The sequence below is a fragment of the Vicugna pacos genome, chromosome 2 (assembly GCF_048564905.1).
Source record: "Vicugna pacos chromosome 2, VicPac4, whole genome shotgun sequence".
In the NCBI taxonomy this organism is placed as follows: Eukaryota; Metazoa; Chordata; class Mammalia; order Artiodactyla; family Camelidae; genus Vicugna; species Vicugna pacos.
Genome location: NC_132988.1, coordinates 21,940,400 through 21,959,068, shown reverse-complemented (window position 1 = coordinate 21,959,068; position 18,669 = coordinate 21,940,400). Strand labels below are relative to the sequence as shown.

General features: G+C 44.9%; 1 protein-coding gene across 11 annotated transcripts in view; it reads right to left on the bottom strand.

Moving 5' to 3' along the window:
* MAML3 (mastermind like transcriptional coactivator 3) overlaps positions 1-18,669 on the bottom strand; it is a 562,009-nt gene that overhangs the window by 383,975 nt on the left and 159,365 nt on the right. For 7 of the 11 annotated variants that reach the window (XM_072937352.1, XM_072976663.1, XM_072976667.1 and 4 more), the window contains 3 exons: positions 17,921-18,075; positions 16,138-16,314; positions 15,450-15,606 (listed from right to left, as the gene is read on the bottom strand). Coding sequence is in view for 2 of the 11 variants with exons in the window: in XM_031692184.2 (XP_031548044.2) it covers positions 2,864-3,334 (471 nt within the window). In the remaining 9 variants the exon portion in view is untranslated. Of the gene's footprint in view, positions 1-2,723; positions 2,781-2,863; positions 4,187-15,449; positions 15,607-16,137; positions 16,315-17,920; positions 18,076-18,669 lie in introns of those variants that run through there. The other 4 variants (XM_031692184.2, XM_031692188.2, XM_072937350.1 and 1 more) reach the window with 3 other exon arrangements.

The window sequence follows — 18,669 nt, the reverse complement described above, 5'->3', positions numbered from 1 at the left end:
TTTTTTTTTTCCTTTTCGTGCCATAAAGCATTTACATGCAACTCTTTGCTTAGGATTTAAAGCAGTTTATTTTCGTTACACTCATCACACATACTTGCTACTGATATCAATGGGAGGTGAATATATGAAATAACAGTTGAAGCTAATATATACTCCTGTACATCAGTCTAATCAATAGGCTAAAGTATTGTCATAAAACTGATAGAAAAGTGTTATTTTCTGACAATCATTTGTCAACTCTATCAGTTGTTAACTTTCTGAACAAGGATTCACCATGAAATTTACAGCTTACATCTCGTCCATTCAAGTAAGCACTATCTTTACGTTTCCAAAGTAAGCTCTGGCTTGGGCTTGCTACCTCCTTTCAGGTAACGCCAGGATCCAGGGCTTGCTCCCACCTGCGGGTGTCTTATAACCCAGGCGCACACACTCGGAGTCCTCCCTCCACTCCTCCCAGGGCCGATATGGCACCCTGGAGAGAACACAACCCAAACACTAAAACTTTCTGGCACAAACTCTACTGTTCCTGCCCGCGATCAAAAGCGACAGGCCACTGGCTTTTGTTCCAGCGTTGCCCAGCTGGCGAGGTAACGCCACAGCAGTCCTCCATCCCGAAAGGTCAAGAGAGAGTCCGTGGGGCTGAGATTTTGAAGCCTCAAACCGAAGTCCATCCCGACGCAATCCATGCGTGTGGGGTGTACAAACACAAGAAAAGAGGGCGTGGAACAGGCAAGGATGACATTCTCAGTGCCTTTCAAATGCTACTTGAGTCTTAGGTTCACAAAGTGAGTCTCCCCATCCGTGGAAGGGAGCAAAGGGGGGGGGGCGGAGCGGGAGAAGGCGCGGACCTGGAGAGAAATAGGTACCGGCAGGGCACGCGAGATACAGTCAAGATGCAGGTCCCGCCCCGCCTCCGGGTACAATCAGGAAAGCTACACTGTGTAAGTGGTTTTCAGCTTCCTGTTTGTAAAGCGAGAACCTCCCTCCCTGACTCTGTGACCGTCGTTCTTCCTCCAAACCGAGTCCGCCTCTTCTTCGCGCCCGGAGAAAGCTCGGCGGCACGGGGAGGTCGGGCCCGCGGGGCGGGGGCGGCATCGGGGGTGGGGGTAGGGCCGTGGGGCGTAGCGCCCCTCCCAGCCCCGCGGTCTCCCGGGCCAAGCCCGGCCGCAAGGCGGACAAAGCGCCTCCCGCTCCCTCCCCCACGGCCGCGTTCCAGAAGGGAGGGGGAAGGCGGGCTCGAGGGAGCGAGGAGGAGGAAGGGTGGGGGGAGAAGGTGCTGCCGGCGGGACTGGGCTGGATCGCGCCGTGGAGGGAGGGGAGAGGGGAGGGACTGGGCAGCCTCGGAGAACCGGGAGGAGGGAAGGATTCTTGAAGCCCAAGATAAACAAATTGTTCCTCTTCACGTGCAGGGTGGGGGAAAATGGAGAGGGTGGGGAAGGAGCGCAGCGGCCTCTCCTCTTCCCCTCCCCCAAGCAGGCTCTTTGTCACGGAGCGCCCGGCGAAAGCCCGCGCCGGCACCCGCACCACCCCCGGCGCCGACCACCCCCAGACTGGGGAGGCGCGCGATTTATAAACAGCACACCGAGAGGGCCTCCTGCGACGCGGATCGAGGTGCGGTCTGCGGGGGGAACGGGAGAAGCCGCGCGGCCCCTCCGCGCTCCCGGATTTCCACCGCCCGCCCCACCCCGCACACGCGCACAGCCCTAACCCGGGCAGCGCGGCGGGGAAAGGGGCCGCAGACACCTTCCCAAGCTTCCGGCTCCCTCTTCCCCCCGCCCCCCAACCCAGAAAGGAAAGCAAAAGAACCGGAGAGAGGAGATAAGAGAAAGGATTCTACCCTCAGGGTTAGGGGGTGGGAACTGCCCCTTCCTCCCGGAGGAGTTAAGCCATTGGCTGCTCCTCCTACTTCGAACCCACCCACCCAGCCATTTAAGCCTCTTTCACCTCTCCGCTACCTTCCACTCCTCCAGGCTTATCAGACGGGCCCGGAAAGTTGGCGGGGAGCAGGGCGGAAGAGAAGCAGAGAAAGCTCTGTGCAAGCAAGTTTAAGAGGAGGAGAGAAAAGAATCCCCACCGAAGTTGCTTGCGGGGACTCTCCGCGTAAGCCCAGGGCTTAGGTCTCCTCACCCGCCCCCACGAGCAGCTCCCCCCTCGGCCCTCTGGGCCGTTCCACCTGCCAGGCCAGCCCGGTGTCTCAAGAGGCGAGGGAGCGCACCCGCGCCCCGCATCGGCCTCGCGCGCACGCGTGCGCGCGCGCACCCACCCTCGCTTGCTTCTCACCCACTTCAAAGTTCATTCACAAAACTCTCAAGACTTTCTCAGCCCGAAGGGGGTGAGCTGGGGAGAGGAGGCGACAGCATCTCCCTTCCTCCTCCTCTCCCCCAGGGTTCGAAGACCTGGTGCCCGCCCAGAATCTGCGACAGCATCAATATCTCCCTGCACCCGGCAGATGTGCTGAGGGGTGGGCGAATGGGGGACGGGTCTGGGGGGTGGGGTGAGAGCGCTGAAGAGGAGGAGCGAGGTTTCAACTCTGGGTTCACTCTCTTTCAAATCGGTATCTAAGAAAGGGAGAGGGGGGAAACTTTTCCAGTGCCTCACACCGACGCTCTTCCAGGCTCCCTCCGCCCCTCGCAGTCGTGACTGGCTTCTCCCCCTCTCGCCCCCTCTTCCCCAAATCTGACAACCCTGACAGATTAACAGGTAGCGGCGACGGCAGCTTTTACCTCAGAAAAGTTGACGTTAACCCTTCGGCTTCAGCCCACCTCCCCCGCCGTGCAAATCAGATCCTCGTGCCCCCTTGTAAGAAGCTCCACGCCTCCCCCCGCCACGCGCGCGCCCCATGCCGCTGCCAGCGCGCCCTCACCATGATCAGCGTGTGGTTCCTCTGCTCCGCCGAGGCAGCCTCCGCATCTTGCTGGGGTTTGCTCTGGTGCTGTTGCTTCCCGGTGCCGGCACCCGATTTCTTGGCTCTCTGCTCCAAGGTCCGCTGATAGAGACTCACGGTGTCCCGGCGCTCCAGCTCCAGCTGCTCCACCTGAGCCTGCTGGTACCTGTTCTCGCAGTTGACGTGGTGTCGCCGACAGCCCTCGATGCGCTGGCGGAGCCGCTCCACCACCGTGCTGTGCTTGGGGACGGCCGCCGATCCGCCGCCGGGGCCCCCGGAGCCGCCGCCGCCGCAGCCGGCAGCGGGGTGATTGCTACTTGGAGCAGCGGGAGTACTATTGGGAGTATTATTCACACCGATCCCGGCCCCGCCGAGGCTGCTGTTCAGGCTACTGTTGATGCAAATACTACTGCCATTCGCGGCAGCAGCGGGGGCTGCGAAATCCCCCATCCTGCTCCCCGGGCACACTATTTTGGAAGAACTTTTTTTATCCACCCCCTATCAGCCTCCTCCTTGGGTCCAAGGATTAAAATAGTTTAAGTGGAACGCGGGGGAGACGCAAGCACATGGATGGAAACAGCGATCCCGACCGGGCGAAAAAAAAGGGGGGGAGAGATTTTGGGGTGGTTTTTTTTTTGTTTGTTTCCTTTTTTTAAACTGTAAAGCTCGAGGGGAAAAAAAGAGGGGGGTGTTATCAGAATACCATCAGACACCTATCAACAAAAAGAATCACAACAAACTGAGCCAGCAGCAAATCGGGTTGCAACTCGAGGGGAGATCCGCTCTTCGCCTGCCTTCTTTTTATAATCCATTATTTTCTAATAAATTCCAGGAGATTTCCGGTGGTTGGCAAGCATTTTCTCCCTACGTACCGAAAAACACACCCCATGTACACACACAAGCATATGCCTCCAGTGAGGACACGCGCGACACACACTCACTCCACACCGCATCGGAAAACAGCAAGCTTGCTTATTGCATTTTCCTTCCACAAAAAAGTTTTGGTGTTTATGCCGCCCCGTGTTCTCAAAGTACTTTGGCTGCTCAGTTGCATTTCACAGGAACCTAGATATCGAATCCTCGGGCTGGGGGAAGTAAACACATGGACAGTCCGAGGCGACTGCAAAAGTAGATCGGTGAAGTCCTTTGCAAAACGCCGCGCAGAGAGCAGCCCCTAACGCTCGGCTGGGCTGCCGCTGCCGCCTCTGCTCCTGCCACCATCACAATGATCAACTGCTCGCCGCCGCCGCCGCCGCCGCCTCCTCCTCCTCCTCCTCCTCTCGCTCCTCCACCTCCTCCTCCTCCTCCATGCCAGCGGAGTGATATCAGGACGCGCGAGCTCAGTAAACACGGCAGCGGCGGCGGCTGGAGGCCGTGAGACAAGCCCGGGGACACGACACAAAACCCGGCCCGGACTCTCAGCCGGCAGGAGCGGGCGCGGCGCGCACGGGCATCCGACACCGGGCTCCCGCCTCCCTCCGCTCGCCTTCCCTGCCCCTCCCACGCCCCCAACCTAACTGCCAGACTGGGAAGCCGGCGCTGCCAGAAAAAAGAAAAAGAAATATTCTGGAGGATTTCGGGAATGAATCAACTTTTGGCGTGTGTGTGTGCGCGTGCGTGTGTGTGCGCGCGCGAACGGCCGCGTGGACGCGCCTGGCTGGATTTCCTTATTCCAAGCAAGGTATCAGGCGAGCCCAAGTTGTTGTTATACATTTATGCATCATATTGCAGAACTGTGCATGACCAGGCAGAAACATTGAAGCTTCACAGCAGTTGTCTATCATCCCTATCCATGTGGAAAGAAAAAGGCAAATGAGTGGCTTGTTTTAAAAACCCAGGTAATAAGTCCTAGCTAGTGATAACCCTGCTTACGGACACTTGTTCCAACTATAGGCCAGTCTTAAAACATAAATACCAAATCCCGAACAAAAATAAATAGGCAACAAAAAACTTGGAATATTAATTCACTGTACATAATGATTGTTGTTATTAGGGCAATTATTGTTTTACTTACCCTTGGAAAAAATTAAAATAAAGCAAGCGGGAACTTGGAGGTGAGACTAACAGTACATTTTAACAGACTGTTTTGAACACTAGGTGCTAATGACAGCAGTAATTAAGGGTCCTTCGTAAATCAAGTGGAAAGATTGCAGATTTCATGGACTAGAACTATAGGAAAACCACAGCATTTCACAGTTTGTCATAACCAAAACAAAAACAAGCAAAAATAAGGCTTACTTTCTTGCTAGATAATTTCTTTCTGCTTAAGTGAATTCACAGTAAGTACAATTAAAACGGAGTAGCAATCCCAGAAAGCAATCTAAACTTTGTCAATTTCCCAGATATTGAGTATCAAAAAAAATAAAAACCCACACTAACAAGAACTAAGGATCAAATATAACATCCTTGAATCTGGACTTAACCTATTGCATATACATAATTTTGAAAAAATTTATAATATAGAGTAAGAGCATTGCTGTGATCATCAGTAGGACAAAGTCTTAATTGTGAGCTGTTAATAATAAGGCATTTTGTATTATCTCAATAAATCTTATAGAATTAGTTTTTAGGGTAAAAATACACCCCAGTTTTCTAAAATAGCCAGAAATAAAAGAACTTTGGATCTCATGCATTAGTCATGAGATCTGATTTAAACCATCTTCATTTCTTGGCATTGCAGATTAGCATAGGATGCTATTTCTAACCTCATAATGTGAGCAATAAGAAGCTATATTTTTCTCCAATTAATCAGGTCTATATGGTGAACTGTATCTTTAATATTCATTGGATTATATGGTAAAATGGGCAGAAAATATTGATTAATGTGGTGTGAGGTTACCTCTAAGTAGTGAAACCAATGTGAGAGAGTATCTCTCACTGAAGTTGCCATACTTTTTCAGAGGGCTAGTTAGTTAACACACAACTTTGTATCATAACTGTCCCTCCTTCACGTCTGTTAGGAAATTAAACTGAGTTCTGTAGCAAAAAGGCAGTTCAGATTCTGAAAACAGAAAATTATAAGAAATTATAAGAAAAGACATCACAAAGTGGCCTTTGTCTGTTTCACATGTTCACTAAATAATATCTCTATTAATTCAGGAAACACATGGCTTCACTGCAGAGAGGAAGCTATGACTCTGCATTCACACTGCTCTTTCTTCACTAGAATTTTTCTTATTCCTACCTACATCACCCATACAAGCGTGCAATTTGATTTACAGAGGCAGCAAGTTTGAGGGTCTTGAGCATTGGGTCTTCAGTTTAGAGACTTGGGTTCCAATTCTAACTTTTTCCTATGCCTCAGAATTTAACTTTTCATTGAGAGTTTGTCATTCTGAAAAAAAAATTCAACAGTAGCAGCAACACACATTCCCATCAAGCTGTTTACCTCTCCTATCATGAAGGGAAGCCAAGAATACACGAAAATTTGCATCCTTCCCTTTGGGGGACCAGCAGATGGAGGAGCATACTTGTGGCTTTACCCCAGAGCTCCCCAAAGACAAGTGGAGCTATTCTTGCACAACCACAGTATAGTTTACTGCCCGAGTTTAGTGCATGAGTGGACTGACTAAACACAAAAGAATGGCTGACCGTTTATGGGTATAGGTACACACACACACACAGCACCCATCTTTTATCTCGTCAAGATGGTAAGAGTGGCAGCCACAAGCTCCAAGACCAAAATGTGGGAAAGGAAGGGCTGTGAAGCTGTGTAATGGCCCACTGGAGGGTGAGGGGTGAGTCTTTGAGGAAATTAACCTGTGCGGTAAGTACTCCTCTGTGACATACTTGAGGTCAGAAACCCCATCCTAATTGTGCAGGACGATTAGAAGAAAGAAGCAGGAAGTGAACAAGACTTGGGTCTTGAGCAATATAGGCAAGTTACCCTGAATTACAGATGTTTATCTACTCTGGTCACCTTAGAAAAAGCAGAGGCTTTTATACTGGCTACTTCTAGACTCTCCTATAAGGATATATATTCCTACAAGGTTGCCAGCTTTCTTCATCACCATACTAAAGAATTCTTTGAAAGTCATAGGTAAGTCCAAGATCTGGGGAAGCAATTTTGGTTCCTTCTCCCTACCGAGCACCCTGGTAGCATGACCATCTTGATCTTTTATATGCACCTGCTACAAAGCAAAGCTCTGGATGGGAGCTATAGACATGTCCTCAGTGCTGTTGCTCTAGAAAGGCAAAGAAATCTGAGATGCCATAGCAGTGACAAGAAAGAAATTACGTGGTTGCATCCCAAGACACTGATGATCTCTGCCTGGATGCCAAAGAGAAGAAGGGCTTGCAGAAGTCCCTGTGCCAGGTTGTGCTAAGGCTCTGGCTCTAAGCCAAAGCTGACAGTTCTAGGGAGCTGAACCAGATTCCCTTTTCTTTAGGCCAACTCTACATCATCCTCCCATGTCCTTCTGATAGGGCCCAGTGTCCCAGAGCTAAGAAAGAGGGCTTTGTGTAAAACTACTGTGTAAGTGCCGTTTCTGCATCCTTATTAACGTGGATCAATAGAGCTGGCTTCATAACTGTCCCCTAAAAGAATACTTGGTGACCAAGGTAGAGTAGGAACCCTCTTTTGCCCACCTACAGGTAAGCAGACCTTTTTATATTTGCCCAGAGTGGGCCCAGGAAGCCTTGAATTACTAGCAGCAGAGGGGAGTTTGCCCTCCACTACCTAGTAAGAGCTATCACTTCAGGAATTCCATGAAGAGAGTTGATGGCCTTCTGTGGGCCAGGCACTGTGGTAGGCACTGGGAATTCAACAGAACAGTGTATGGAACACCATCCCAACCTCAGGGATAGCCAACTCGATTCAGGGCGGTAGATACAGTGATGGGACTAATGAAGTGGGCCTGGGAACATGTAAATGGGGCCTCCAGGACATGCCTGGGGGGGTCTCCGCGGGCACTCTAAAAACTGGGCAGAAGTGAGCCAAGCAAAGGTGGGGGGCAGGTCCAAAGTGGGGAGCTAGGAGACAGTGAAGTAAAGCCCTGAGGCAAACCCACCAGGAGTTCCCTCTCACAGGGTCTCACGTGAGTGTGAGCGGATGTGATGAGAAATGAGGCTGGGGGAAAAGCAAGAGGCAGATCTCCCAGAAGCCTAGACTCTATCTTTGGGACAATGCTGCCATTGAAAGGATTCTAGCTGATGTCTACTTTTTACTCAGGCGATGCAGTGGTTATGTTATTTATACTGTTTTCTAGGGAGTGTTCTGAAGAACCCGGTCCTGTAAGAGGTTTCACCAGAAAGGCTTCTGAGCCAAATACGTTTAGGAGATGATCTGTACTGCATCTCTCTCTCGAAGATTCATTACCACGGTGAGGGCCACAAGAAATCTTGCAACCAAGCATGTTTAACTTTGTTTAACCTAGCGTTGCCAAAATCCTGTTCTGTCCCACAGAATGAAACACACTCTAAAAAGCTCTGTGTAGGAGAGAGTAAAAATTGAAGGCAGTTGTAAATCTATGTAAGTTCAAGACAATTGCCTGGACAGGCAGTCTGTGACAAAGACCACACTCCCCTTACCATCAGCTCTGCCAGAATCACTAGCACCTGGGGTTCAAGATCCTTCCCCAACCTTAACTGAATGTGTTGAATTCTGACCTTTAAGCAGGGGGGATGTAGCAACCCAGAGGCAAAAATCCCAGAAGGGTGAATCTGACCAGCATTTTTGAGTATTAGTACTCTGAGTTTGTCATGTTAATATCCATCTCTGTACAATAAAACCTCCTTATTAGGGGGAAAGGTCAGTCTTATTTAACTGAAAATCTTACTTATGTAATATCTTTAAAGATAGTTTCATAACTTTTGAAGCATTCATTCTTCCAGTCTAATCATTACTGGCCTCTTGGAGCTATTTTAATGCGCTCCTTCTACTTATTAAAAAAACCAATTGTATGCAGATGACAGCCCCGTAGGCAAGGGGTGTTTCGAAAGTTGGTTTCCTTAAGTATTTAAATATCCCTATCAAGACCCTGTTTACATGATTAATTTTCACTTTTTATTAAGAAGAGGTTTACTAAGCTGTAGGTCATGTCATAAATTTTGAGAGAAATATGAATTAATGGGTTTATTTTCTTATTTATATATTTTAAATATGTGTGTAATCATTTTATGGTTATCGGGAGAAAGGTTATCTAAAGTCCATGGCAGATAAATTCTTTAAAAGCTTTTTGTTCTGTTTCATGTATATGTACCTTTATTCTCAGGCTAAGTAAGTTGATGTAATAAAGCATCTGCCTTGAACAAGGTCTAGCTTCCATGTAAGATGTTGAAGACCTCTGAAATTTGGGGACAATCTTTATAAAATCTCTTATTTATTGAGGCCTACCAGCAGCCAAACCATTGACTTCAGAGACAATTATTTAACACATAACTGAAGAACTGAAAAACTGTACTTTTTTTGTTATAAACATTTACTGGTGATCAGCAATAGCCTCAGATATCATTTTAATGGTCAACGCTCAGTGAAAACTTGCTCTAGTCCAGGTTCTATTATTGGCCCCTACTTCACTGGTAAAGAACCTGAGGCACAGAAAGCTTACAGAACTTCCCCCAAGCCACAGATGCAAAGTGGCAGAGTCTGACCTTGAACCCAGGAGATCTGACCCCGGAGCACACGCTATTGAAGGAACATGACATGGAAGTAGGTTCCTAAGGTGCCTTCTTATTTTAAGGGTCTACATTTCTGTGAAACTAAGATCACTGCCTTTTATCCAGATATCACTTCAACTGAAGTCTGAGGCTGCTGCTGCAGTGTTTAGGAGGGCTTCAGCTCAGGAGTCATTCTTCCAGAAGCCAGGCCTCCCTCAGCCCCCATTCTGGGCTAGTCACCGTATCAGAGCTCTGAACCATGTGCGTTTCTCTGTCTTGGCACTTACATAATCACATTATGTTCTGTGTATTTACCTAGTTCTCACTTAGGTTTTATTGGTCTTTGGACGTAACCATGAGAGAGCTCCAGAACTGTGTCTGGGGAATGAGTAAATGAAAGAGTGAATGATTCTCAATTTCCCAAAGTTACAAAATGGGAAGGGAGTTGTGACCAGTCCTGAACAGGAGACCCGAGGAGATGACTACTGCACTGCCATTCTGTAGAAACTATGTGAATGCAGTATGAGAAAATCACAGTAACATGTGATTTATCTGTTCGAAATGTAGCTTCTCAGGGATTTGAGGTAGTGTGTAAATTCGCTTGGAGAGGTGCGGAGTGGAAGAGAGGTAGATGGAGCAGGGCCAGCCTCTTACAGATTCTATCGGAGCATCTGTGTCTGTCTCATCTACTGGACACCCGGGACCGTGAGTCAGATACTAGGCAAGGCTTTTCCCATGTTAACCAACTTCATAATCCCAACAACCCTAGGAGGTATGTAAACCAGAGTCGGCCCAAAGGTGCCTTTAACATGAATTCAACTTTAACATGAATTCAACTACATGCTCTGTCTTGTGTATTTTATATATATAGTCCATCTATCTAATCCATGCTCAAAAGTAAACAAGAGAGGGGGGAACTATTTTGGAGATGCTCAGTCGGCAGAGGAATGTACCAAACTATGTATACTTATTTCACTTCATGGATGATGTGAGGGTTTTAAGGTGATTACAATTACATGCTGAGAAAGATATAACTCCACCACATTATTATTCCTATTTTGCAGATAAGAAAATGAAGGCTTAAAGAGTTTACATAACTTGCATCCAAATCAGCTCCAAAGCCTCCGTCTTATGTACCTGTCTGGATCCCCTTTGTGTGGTTTTGTTGTTGTTGTTATGGTGGTGGTGGTGGTAGGGGCCTTGTAGCTATTCCCATGCTGCTATTGTCATCCATTCAGCAAATATTTATTGACTATTGACAAGTTCTATGTTAGGTGCAAGGGATGCAGACTTGAACAGAAACATTTTCCTCCCCAAGGGAGTTTAATAATCTAGTGGGGAGAAGGAAATATAAATAATACAACAGGCCAACATGAGAGTGTTGCAGTTAGCTCTTGATTGAGCAGAGTTTAAGGGAGGGCTAAGAACGGGTTTGTCTCGGTTAAAAAAAAAAAAACTAGTGAGAAGGGGATTGGAAAAAACAATTAACCTAAGCTTAGTTAGAATGATTAAGGAAAGGTTTACCATTCTATATCTAACATTCAAAAGGTAAAAAATAGTAAGATTCGACAGTTTAAGAATACAAACATCACTTTCATCATCCAAGGAAAAATCCCCCAAAGGTATCTGTTTAATGGTTTGATATTGCCTGTTCCCCAGCCTAGTGCTCCCTTTTAAACTTTGGAACAAAGCCTGAGCAACATCAGTTTGACTCTGAGCAAACTGCATTCTTCACTGTTACTCTAGTAGACAGTCTAGGTCAGCGCTTTTTAAGCCACGTTGAGCTCTAAGAATTCCCTGGGAGGGGCCTCAGGGGCTGTGCGTGGTGGGGAGCGGAGTTGTTTGGGTCTTGGCTGTTCTTCAACTCAACTCAAATTGGAGTAAGATTTCCTTTGAAATAAGGGTCCCACGGCTAAAAAGTGTTTGAAAATAGTTCTATGTTTCATCTTGTTTTTGCTGGCCAACTCTCCCTCTCTCCCCCACCCAATCTCCACCCTCCATCAACACAGATTATCATTTCACTCTTCTTGATGTCACCACCCTTACTTCACGGTGCCTCAGGACTGGTTAACTTTGGCTCCAGAGTTTAGTGATCTGCTTGTTAATGTCAGCTTCCTCAAATTTCTTTTCATTCCTCTGAGCTGGGCAGATATAAGGATGATCGAACTAAGTGTGTGATGAGATGGAGAAAACTGTATTGTCTAGAGTTCCATTGGGGAGCACTGTGCATGTTCAGAAAGCATGCTAGCATGGTCTCCCTGTTTTGCAGTGGTAGGGCAGGGTTTTCAAGACCCTAGAGTCATGCAAAGGTAGATAGATCGTGTATAGCCTGCCTACTAAGAAGGGTGTGTCCTGGTACCACTGGGGTTTTGCCTTACTGAGTGGGGTATGCAAGGCTGGGACTATGGAGGAAAGACAGCTACTAGTGATCTAGGCTTTTCCCCTACTCTCAGTTTCTCCTTTGAGTAAATGCCAAACAAAGTGATTTCAAGGTCCAACTAAATGATTAACCTATCCAGGCATTCATATACCTTGATCTAGTCATGTGTCTGGTTATATGCTGGCTAGTGGGGAGACCAGAAAATCATTGAATGTGAAATGTGACAATGTTAGGATCAGACTATTAGTTAGTGCCCATGAGACTTAAAACAAACGCCTCAGCTTTGGCTGCAACACTTTTCATTTTTCTGCATCCCCTCCTGCCAGTTCTCTGTTAAAGAAAATCTTCAGCATGGGAGAAGGAAAAGGTGTGTAATGCCTCAGGTGCCATAAGGAACAGACCAGGCATAGGGATGAAGTGAGGGCTGCCCAGGACAGAGGAAGCTTATTGATCCACTTCTGCTTACCATCCGTGCATTAGTAACTGACAGATGTTGCAAAAAGGCGAGAAGACAAGGCTGATTGGCAAGGGGCAGGAGTCACTCAACCTTAAAACAGAAGCAGTGTGGCATCTGTTGGTTAAAATGATGTTCCAACCACGGACGTTTTACAGTTTGATGTTATACAGATTTGTAGTCATAAAAACACTTTTTGTTGTTTTTACAAAAGCACTGGTGGTTTTTTTTTTTAACTATGTTAATCCATCTTAAGTATTGTTGTTTTGGGCTTCTCAATTACCACGCTCATGTCATCTAGTAACAGAACACCTTCATAGCTTTTCAAAACCCTCCTACCCACGTTCACAGCCCATGAATTGTACGGCGGGGAGGGGAGACTTCCTGGTTATAAGGGCAGGTTAGTCACTCAGGTCACCTTCCTCTTGACCATAGTGACTGATTCAAAGATGGGTGTGCAGCTAGACTGGTTCAATTAAAGCTCTCTCTGGGAATTTTGCTGGAAATACCAGAAAAGGAATATTTTCTCCTCCAGAAATCCTGGAAGTTAAAGACCATAAAAGCTTGGAGCTGCCTGGGGCCAGCTTTGATATAACAATGACAAAGCCTGTTTGAAAATAAAGCCAACCCAGAGGAAAATAGAGCCAAGAAATGGAGATAGTCCTCGTGACACCATTTCTGTCCTGGATCCAGCTGGGCTTAAAGCCAAGATGCCCTAGAAGTTTCAATTATGTAAGCCAATAATTCTCCCTTTTCTTACATTTTCCTTCCTTCCTCCCTTCCTTCTTTCCTTCCCTCCTTCTTTCCTTCCTTCCTTCCCTCCCTCCCTTCTTTCAACTGTGTGTATGTGTGTGCGCGCGCGCACGTGCGTGTATGTGTGAGTATTTTATACTTGAAATATACATCAGTTAGGGACTGGTTAAATAAATTACATTATATCCAAATAATGAATTATATGCAATAATTTAAAGGATTCATGTAGAGCTACACATGAATTATTGCATTGCTTATCATAGCAAAAAAAAAGAGAAAAAAGAAAAAAGAAAACAAACAGAAAACCACTATTAGGGGACAGGATAAATAAAGTATATTATATTCATACACTAAAATAAGCAAGTGTTAAAAATGAGTCATATTCAGGTATAGGGATTGTCATTAAAAAATCTTTATGACATATTATTGATTTTAAAAGGCAGTTTATAAAAATAAGTTACAAAAATGCCCTTATGTTATAAAATTACAAAATTTTGTGTATATAAATCTAGCAAACTCTAGAAAACTGGTTATTCATCATTACTCTGGGATTTTAGGTGCTTTCTACTATCATGTATTATTTTCTTTATTGCTTTAATTGTGCGTGTGTGTGTGTGTGTATACATATATATATAGAAAGAAAAGGAAAACTTTATATTTTCTAGAAAGAAGGAAAAATAAAGAAAGGAAAGGAGAGAGAATCTGAAGAGAAGGAAAAATGGGAATGTCTCTAGTCTGAAGTTTGCTGAAATGATTCAGGAAAAGATTCAAGGAGCAGGTGATACCATCTCATGAATCTTTAAAAGGTATTTTCTAGATGGACAGATGAGGAGGGGGCATCCAGAAAGATGAAACAAAAAAGGTGAAGGGGTTCAGAAAAGTGAGAAGCCATGATGTCTTAAGAAATAAGTTTTCTGATGTAGCAAATCAGTGTTAGTGAACTGGTATTTAATCTAAATAACTAGGGCAGGACCAATTAAAGTCACTGTTAATACAAGGAATTTCATATCAGGACTGCATATGGGATATACAAGAGAAGAGAAAAATAATGTATTTCAAGGACAGTGGTCTCTACACCCAGCTGCTTAACAACATCTCTCCTTTGAGGTCTAATAAATATCTCCAGCTTAATATGTCCAAAGCAGAACTCTGGATTTCCTCTCCACATCTGCTCCTCCTCCATGGTGGTTCATTTTCTGCATCAACCTGACAGGACCATAGTGTGCCCAGGTATTTGGTCACATATTATTCAGGGTGTTCCTTGAGAGTGTGTTTGGATGAGATTAACATTTAAATCAATAGGCAGTGAAGCAGACTTCCCTCCCTTATGTGAGTGGACCTCAGTCGATCAGTTGAAGACCTGAGTAGAGCAAAAAGGCTGGCCCTCCTGCAAGTAAGAGAGAATACCTCCTGCCTGGCTGCCTTTAAAAAGGGGCACTGGATGTCTCCTGCCTTCACACAAGAACTGAAACACCCTGGCATGTCCTTGGTCTGGAGCCTGCCGGCTGTGGGACTGGAAGGGCAGCATCAGCTCTCCTGGGTCTGTAGCTTGCGGACACACCTTGCAGATCTTGGGACTTGTCAGCCTCCACAATCACATGGGCCAACTCCCAATAGTAAATTTCTGTATGTATATGTATGTTTATGTGTATATATACATGTATATAAGTTTATATATGTGTGTGTATATATATACACACATCCTATTGGTTCTGTTTCTCTAGAAAATCCCGACTAATATATTCTTCCTCTTCAGTGTCCCCATAACAACAACAACAACAAAAAAAATGGCAAAATGAGTCCACCAATGCCTTGGTATAAAAACTTTGGGGTCATCCTTGACTGTGCTCTTTCTCTCACACCTAAGATCCAACTCACAGCAAACCACGTCAGCTCTATGTTCACACTACCTAGAATCTGGCCTCGATTTATTTTGCCCCCTGCTATTATCATGCTCTAAACCTTCACCATCCTCACCTGGACCAAGGTGATAACGACCTAACTTCCACTCCTGCCCCTTTCCAGTCAACTATCCATACAGCAGCCAGACTGTCCCTTCTCAAACATGTTAGATCATGTCTATCCTCTGCTCAAAACTCACAAACGGTTCCCATCTCATTTGAGGTGAAATCCAAAATCCTCACCATGGCCTGCCAGCCCCTGCAGGGTCTGGCTGCTCCTACCTCATTGGCTCTGTCTCCTACTACTCCTCGTTCACTCTGCTTTCTGGCCTCCTTGCCTCTTCTCCTTCTTCTTCTAAGAGGCCAGAAATTCCCTCTGTTGAAATGCTCTTTTCCCAGATCTCTGTCACTCCCATCAGATGTGTCCCTCAGAGACCTCCCCTCCACCTTGTGTGAAATAATCCTCCCCCACTATCTTACCTCTCTTTTTGAGCCATATTTCACCACCAGGCATATAGTGCATCTTATTTTATTTTCTGAGTCCTCTTCTGTTCTGGGGAGCAGACAGTTACATTGTTCTCTGTCTTCTGCACATGGAGCAGAGGCGGGCACATGGTGGGCATTCAATACCTGTTTGCTGTTGAATGAATAAATGAGCTTTCCACGCATTGAAGAAAACAGGATATTTTTGATGTAATATACTTAACATTTATTGATCAGGTATTGGGTAAGATGCTATGCTTCTGATCTAAGTTAACTCATTTTGTTAACAACAAACCAGCAATTTCTGAATAAGGAAACAGGCAGAGGTAACCTTACTAATGTCACACAGCTGATAAGGGATGGAGCCTAGCTTCCAGCCCAAGCCAACTCCAGAGGCCACACTTAGCTATTCAGAATGCACTTCTTGCAAATTCATTATAAGACACCGAAGAACAGTAGGGATTAAAAAAGACTTATTCTCTGAATTTATTTCCCAGGGATAAAAATATTTCCTACTCTGTAGTGTCTTCACCAGTTTACAACTAAACAGCATAACAGAGAAGTTAGTGGAAAGTCCAGGGGACTCCCTTGCAGGTTACATTGTGACACCTTTGAAGCAGTTTGGTAGAGAATAACAAAGTAACAGCAAAGACTTGATTGAAAATCTTTCTTGGGTCATACATACCTCTTAAATTTGGTAGGAGCTTTGCAAACCAACTTGGAGATGCTGGCCGTCCTTTTCAAACTGCTGAATGCATTCACTTATGGATCCAACAATTATTTACTAAGTATCACTAGGTGTCAGGCACAGTTCTAGGCCCTGGGGATATAGCAGTAACTTCTTTCTTAAACTCACTTCCACCTGTGACAAAATGGAGTTTATAGTGAGTTGGAGCTAAATTCTGCAGTTGGAGAGTCTTGGGTACAAATCCCAGCCCTGCTGTTACTGGCTACACAACCTCTGGCAAGTCAAAAACTTGTCTAAATCTGTTTCTTTGTTTATAAAATGGAGGCAATTTCGATGATAAGCTCTATCGCATTGGTTTACTAGCTGGATGACATGAGACTGCCAGATACACACTACGCATTATGGTGAGGGTGGGCTTCTAAAATCTCTGATTTTGAGTATGGTTTTGCACGTATGATGAACTTCAGAGTTTTGTAGTGTCTCTTCATTTAAGGGAAAAGAGCTTTTTTTTTTAATTTTAGTGAATAAAAAAGCCAGGTTTAGCCAAGATTTCAACCAGCATGCTAAAACCTTGTGATGAGGTCATAGGGTCTCACACTAACAACTACACATCACAATAGAACTATTAAAAGAACTCTGATTCACTAATTTGTTCATTCTTTTTTCCTTCTGGGGCTATCTGGGAAAGCTGCCCATTTGCAGAGAGCTTCTTTGGCTATCTTCCTTTGCCTTTCAAAGCCCTCAAAAAAAGTTCTTAAGTACCTCATAATGGGTCCAGGAGATTGTTGATTTTGTTTATAACATGTCAGAAGTAACAATTTTCATACTACTAATAGACTCACTACAAAGCATAAGGGATATCTCAGGCGGTTCCTGAATGGACCAAATATTTGTATTTATTTATAGGCTCTTCTACCTTCATGGGCATTAGACCAGGAGTTGGGAACCATAAATTCTAATTCTAGACCTGATACTAATTAACTATTTGATCTTGACTTTACTGGTACTTTGTTACCTGATCTATCTATACCAGAAGACTAATGTCTATAGCCTCTTTCAACTCTAAAATTCTACAATTGTACATAAAAAAACTCACCAACAAGAAACCTATCCTACTTGGTACATGGAACTAAATGTGAGGATACAGGGATTTATCAAGGAACAGATGAGCACAGAGGCTCTTGTATTTCATGTCGTAAACACTGCTATAGCCACACAATGAGGTAATAATAAGGGTTAAAGTAATAATATGCATCCTTCTTTTTTTTTAAGCATAAAGATACATAATGGCTGCATTCATTTCCTTGAAAAACGTTGGACATTAAAAACCTATTGAAAATGCAAATGCTAACATATCCAATACCATGTACAAAAAGGTAGAAACTGAAGATCTCCTTGCCCCTTGTTCACTCACTCTAACCAACTCCACAGCATGTTTAGTTAGAATCAGTATTAAATTTGAGAATCAGTCCAGACTAGCATGTCAGAGGAGGCAGGTCTTTGCATTAGGAGTTATCATCCAGCACATAACTTTTTGAGGACTTTAGAGTCCTTTGAGATAAAAGGGACACTTTCAGTCTGAGCTTCTAATGAAACAGAATTAATAAAATGTGCTAGCTTGAAACCATTTCACCCTTGGGAAACAATAAAGCTCACCCTGGACAACTGGCTATATTTTGCAGATTGAAAGGGGCCATTGATTAATGCTTTGACGCTAGCATCCTCTTGGCCAGAAAAAATGTTCCATAATATTCTCTCTGATTCTCTGAGAGTTAGGCACCTTTGTGTGGGAGAATCAGTCTGTGGTGCTTTCTGAAGGGAGGCTGGAGATAGGTTGTCAGGATCGTGGCTAAGCTGGTAGAGTTCTGAATCCACGGAGCTCCTAGTTACTGTCCTCTGTGAGCTGAGCAAATTAACCTGGGCCCATTGCACTGCCTGAAACAAAATAAGGAATCAGTAAAATAAGGGACTGTATTTTTGCATGCCAGTTACCATTCAGTTTGATTTTTCTGGGAAGGTGTGTGCAGTGGGAGTATTTTTGATGCAGATAAATTTTTGATTCCCTAAGCTTAATGAAATAGGGAGCTAAGTAGAAGAAAAGACATTTTAAGAATCCTTGTCACTGCCTACATACAATAGGCACTTGATTTATGAAAAATACAACTAAATAAGATAGAATGAATTTAAAGCACTTATTCTCTTGAAAATTTAGCCGGTTAAGGTCCTGAATTTTCCTTAACCTCAGTGCATGACTATGGATATTTCTACAATTGAGTAGTTATTTATAGAAACCAACAACAACAACAACAAAAATGAGCATCTTCAAGAACAAGTAGATATGAAAAAGAACTGATTAGGAATTTTGAAAAAAATGTACTCTTTGAAATTAAAAATCTCAATATATGGATTGAAGTCTAGATTGAGATCAGCCAAAGATAGAATTGGAAAACAGTGCTGAGGAATTCACACAGAATGCAGCACATGGAGACAAAAACTACTTAAGGGAAGCCAAGAGCCATGAATAATTGA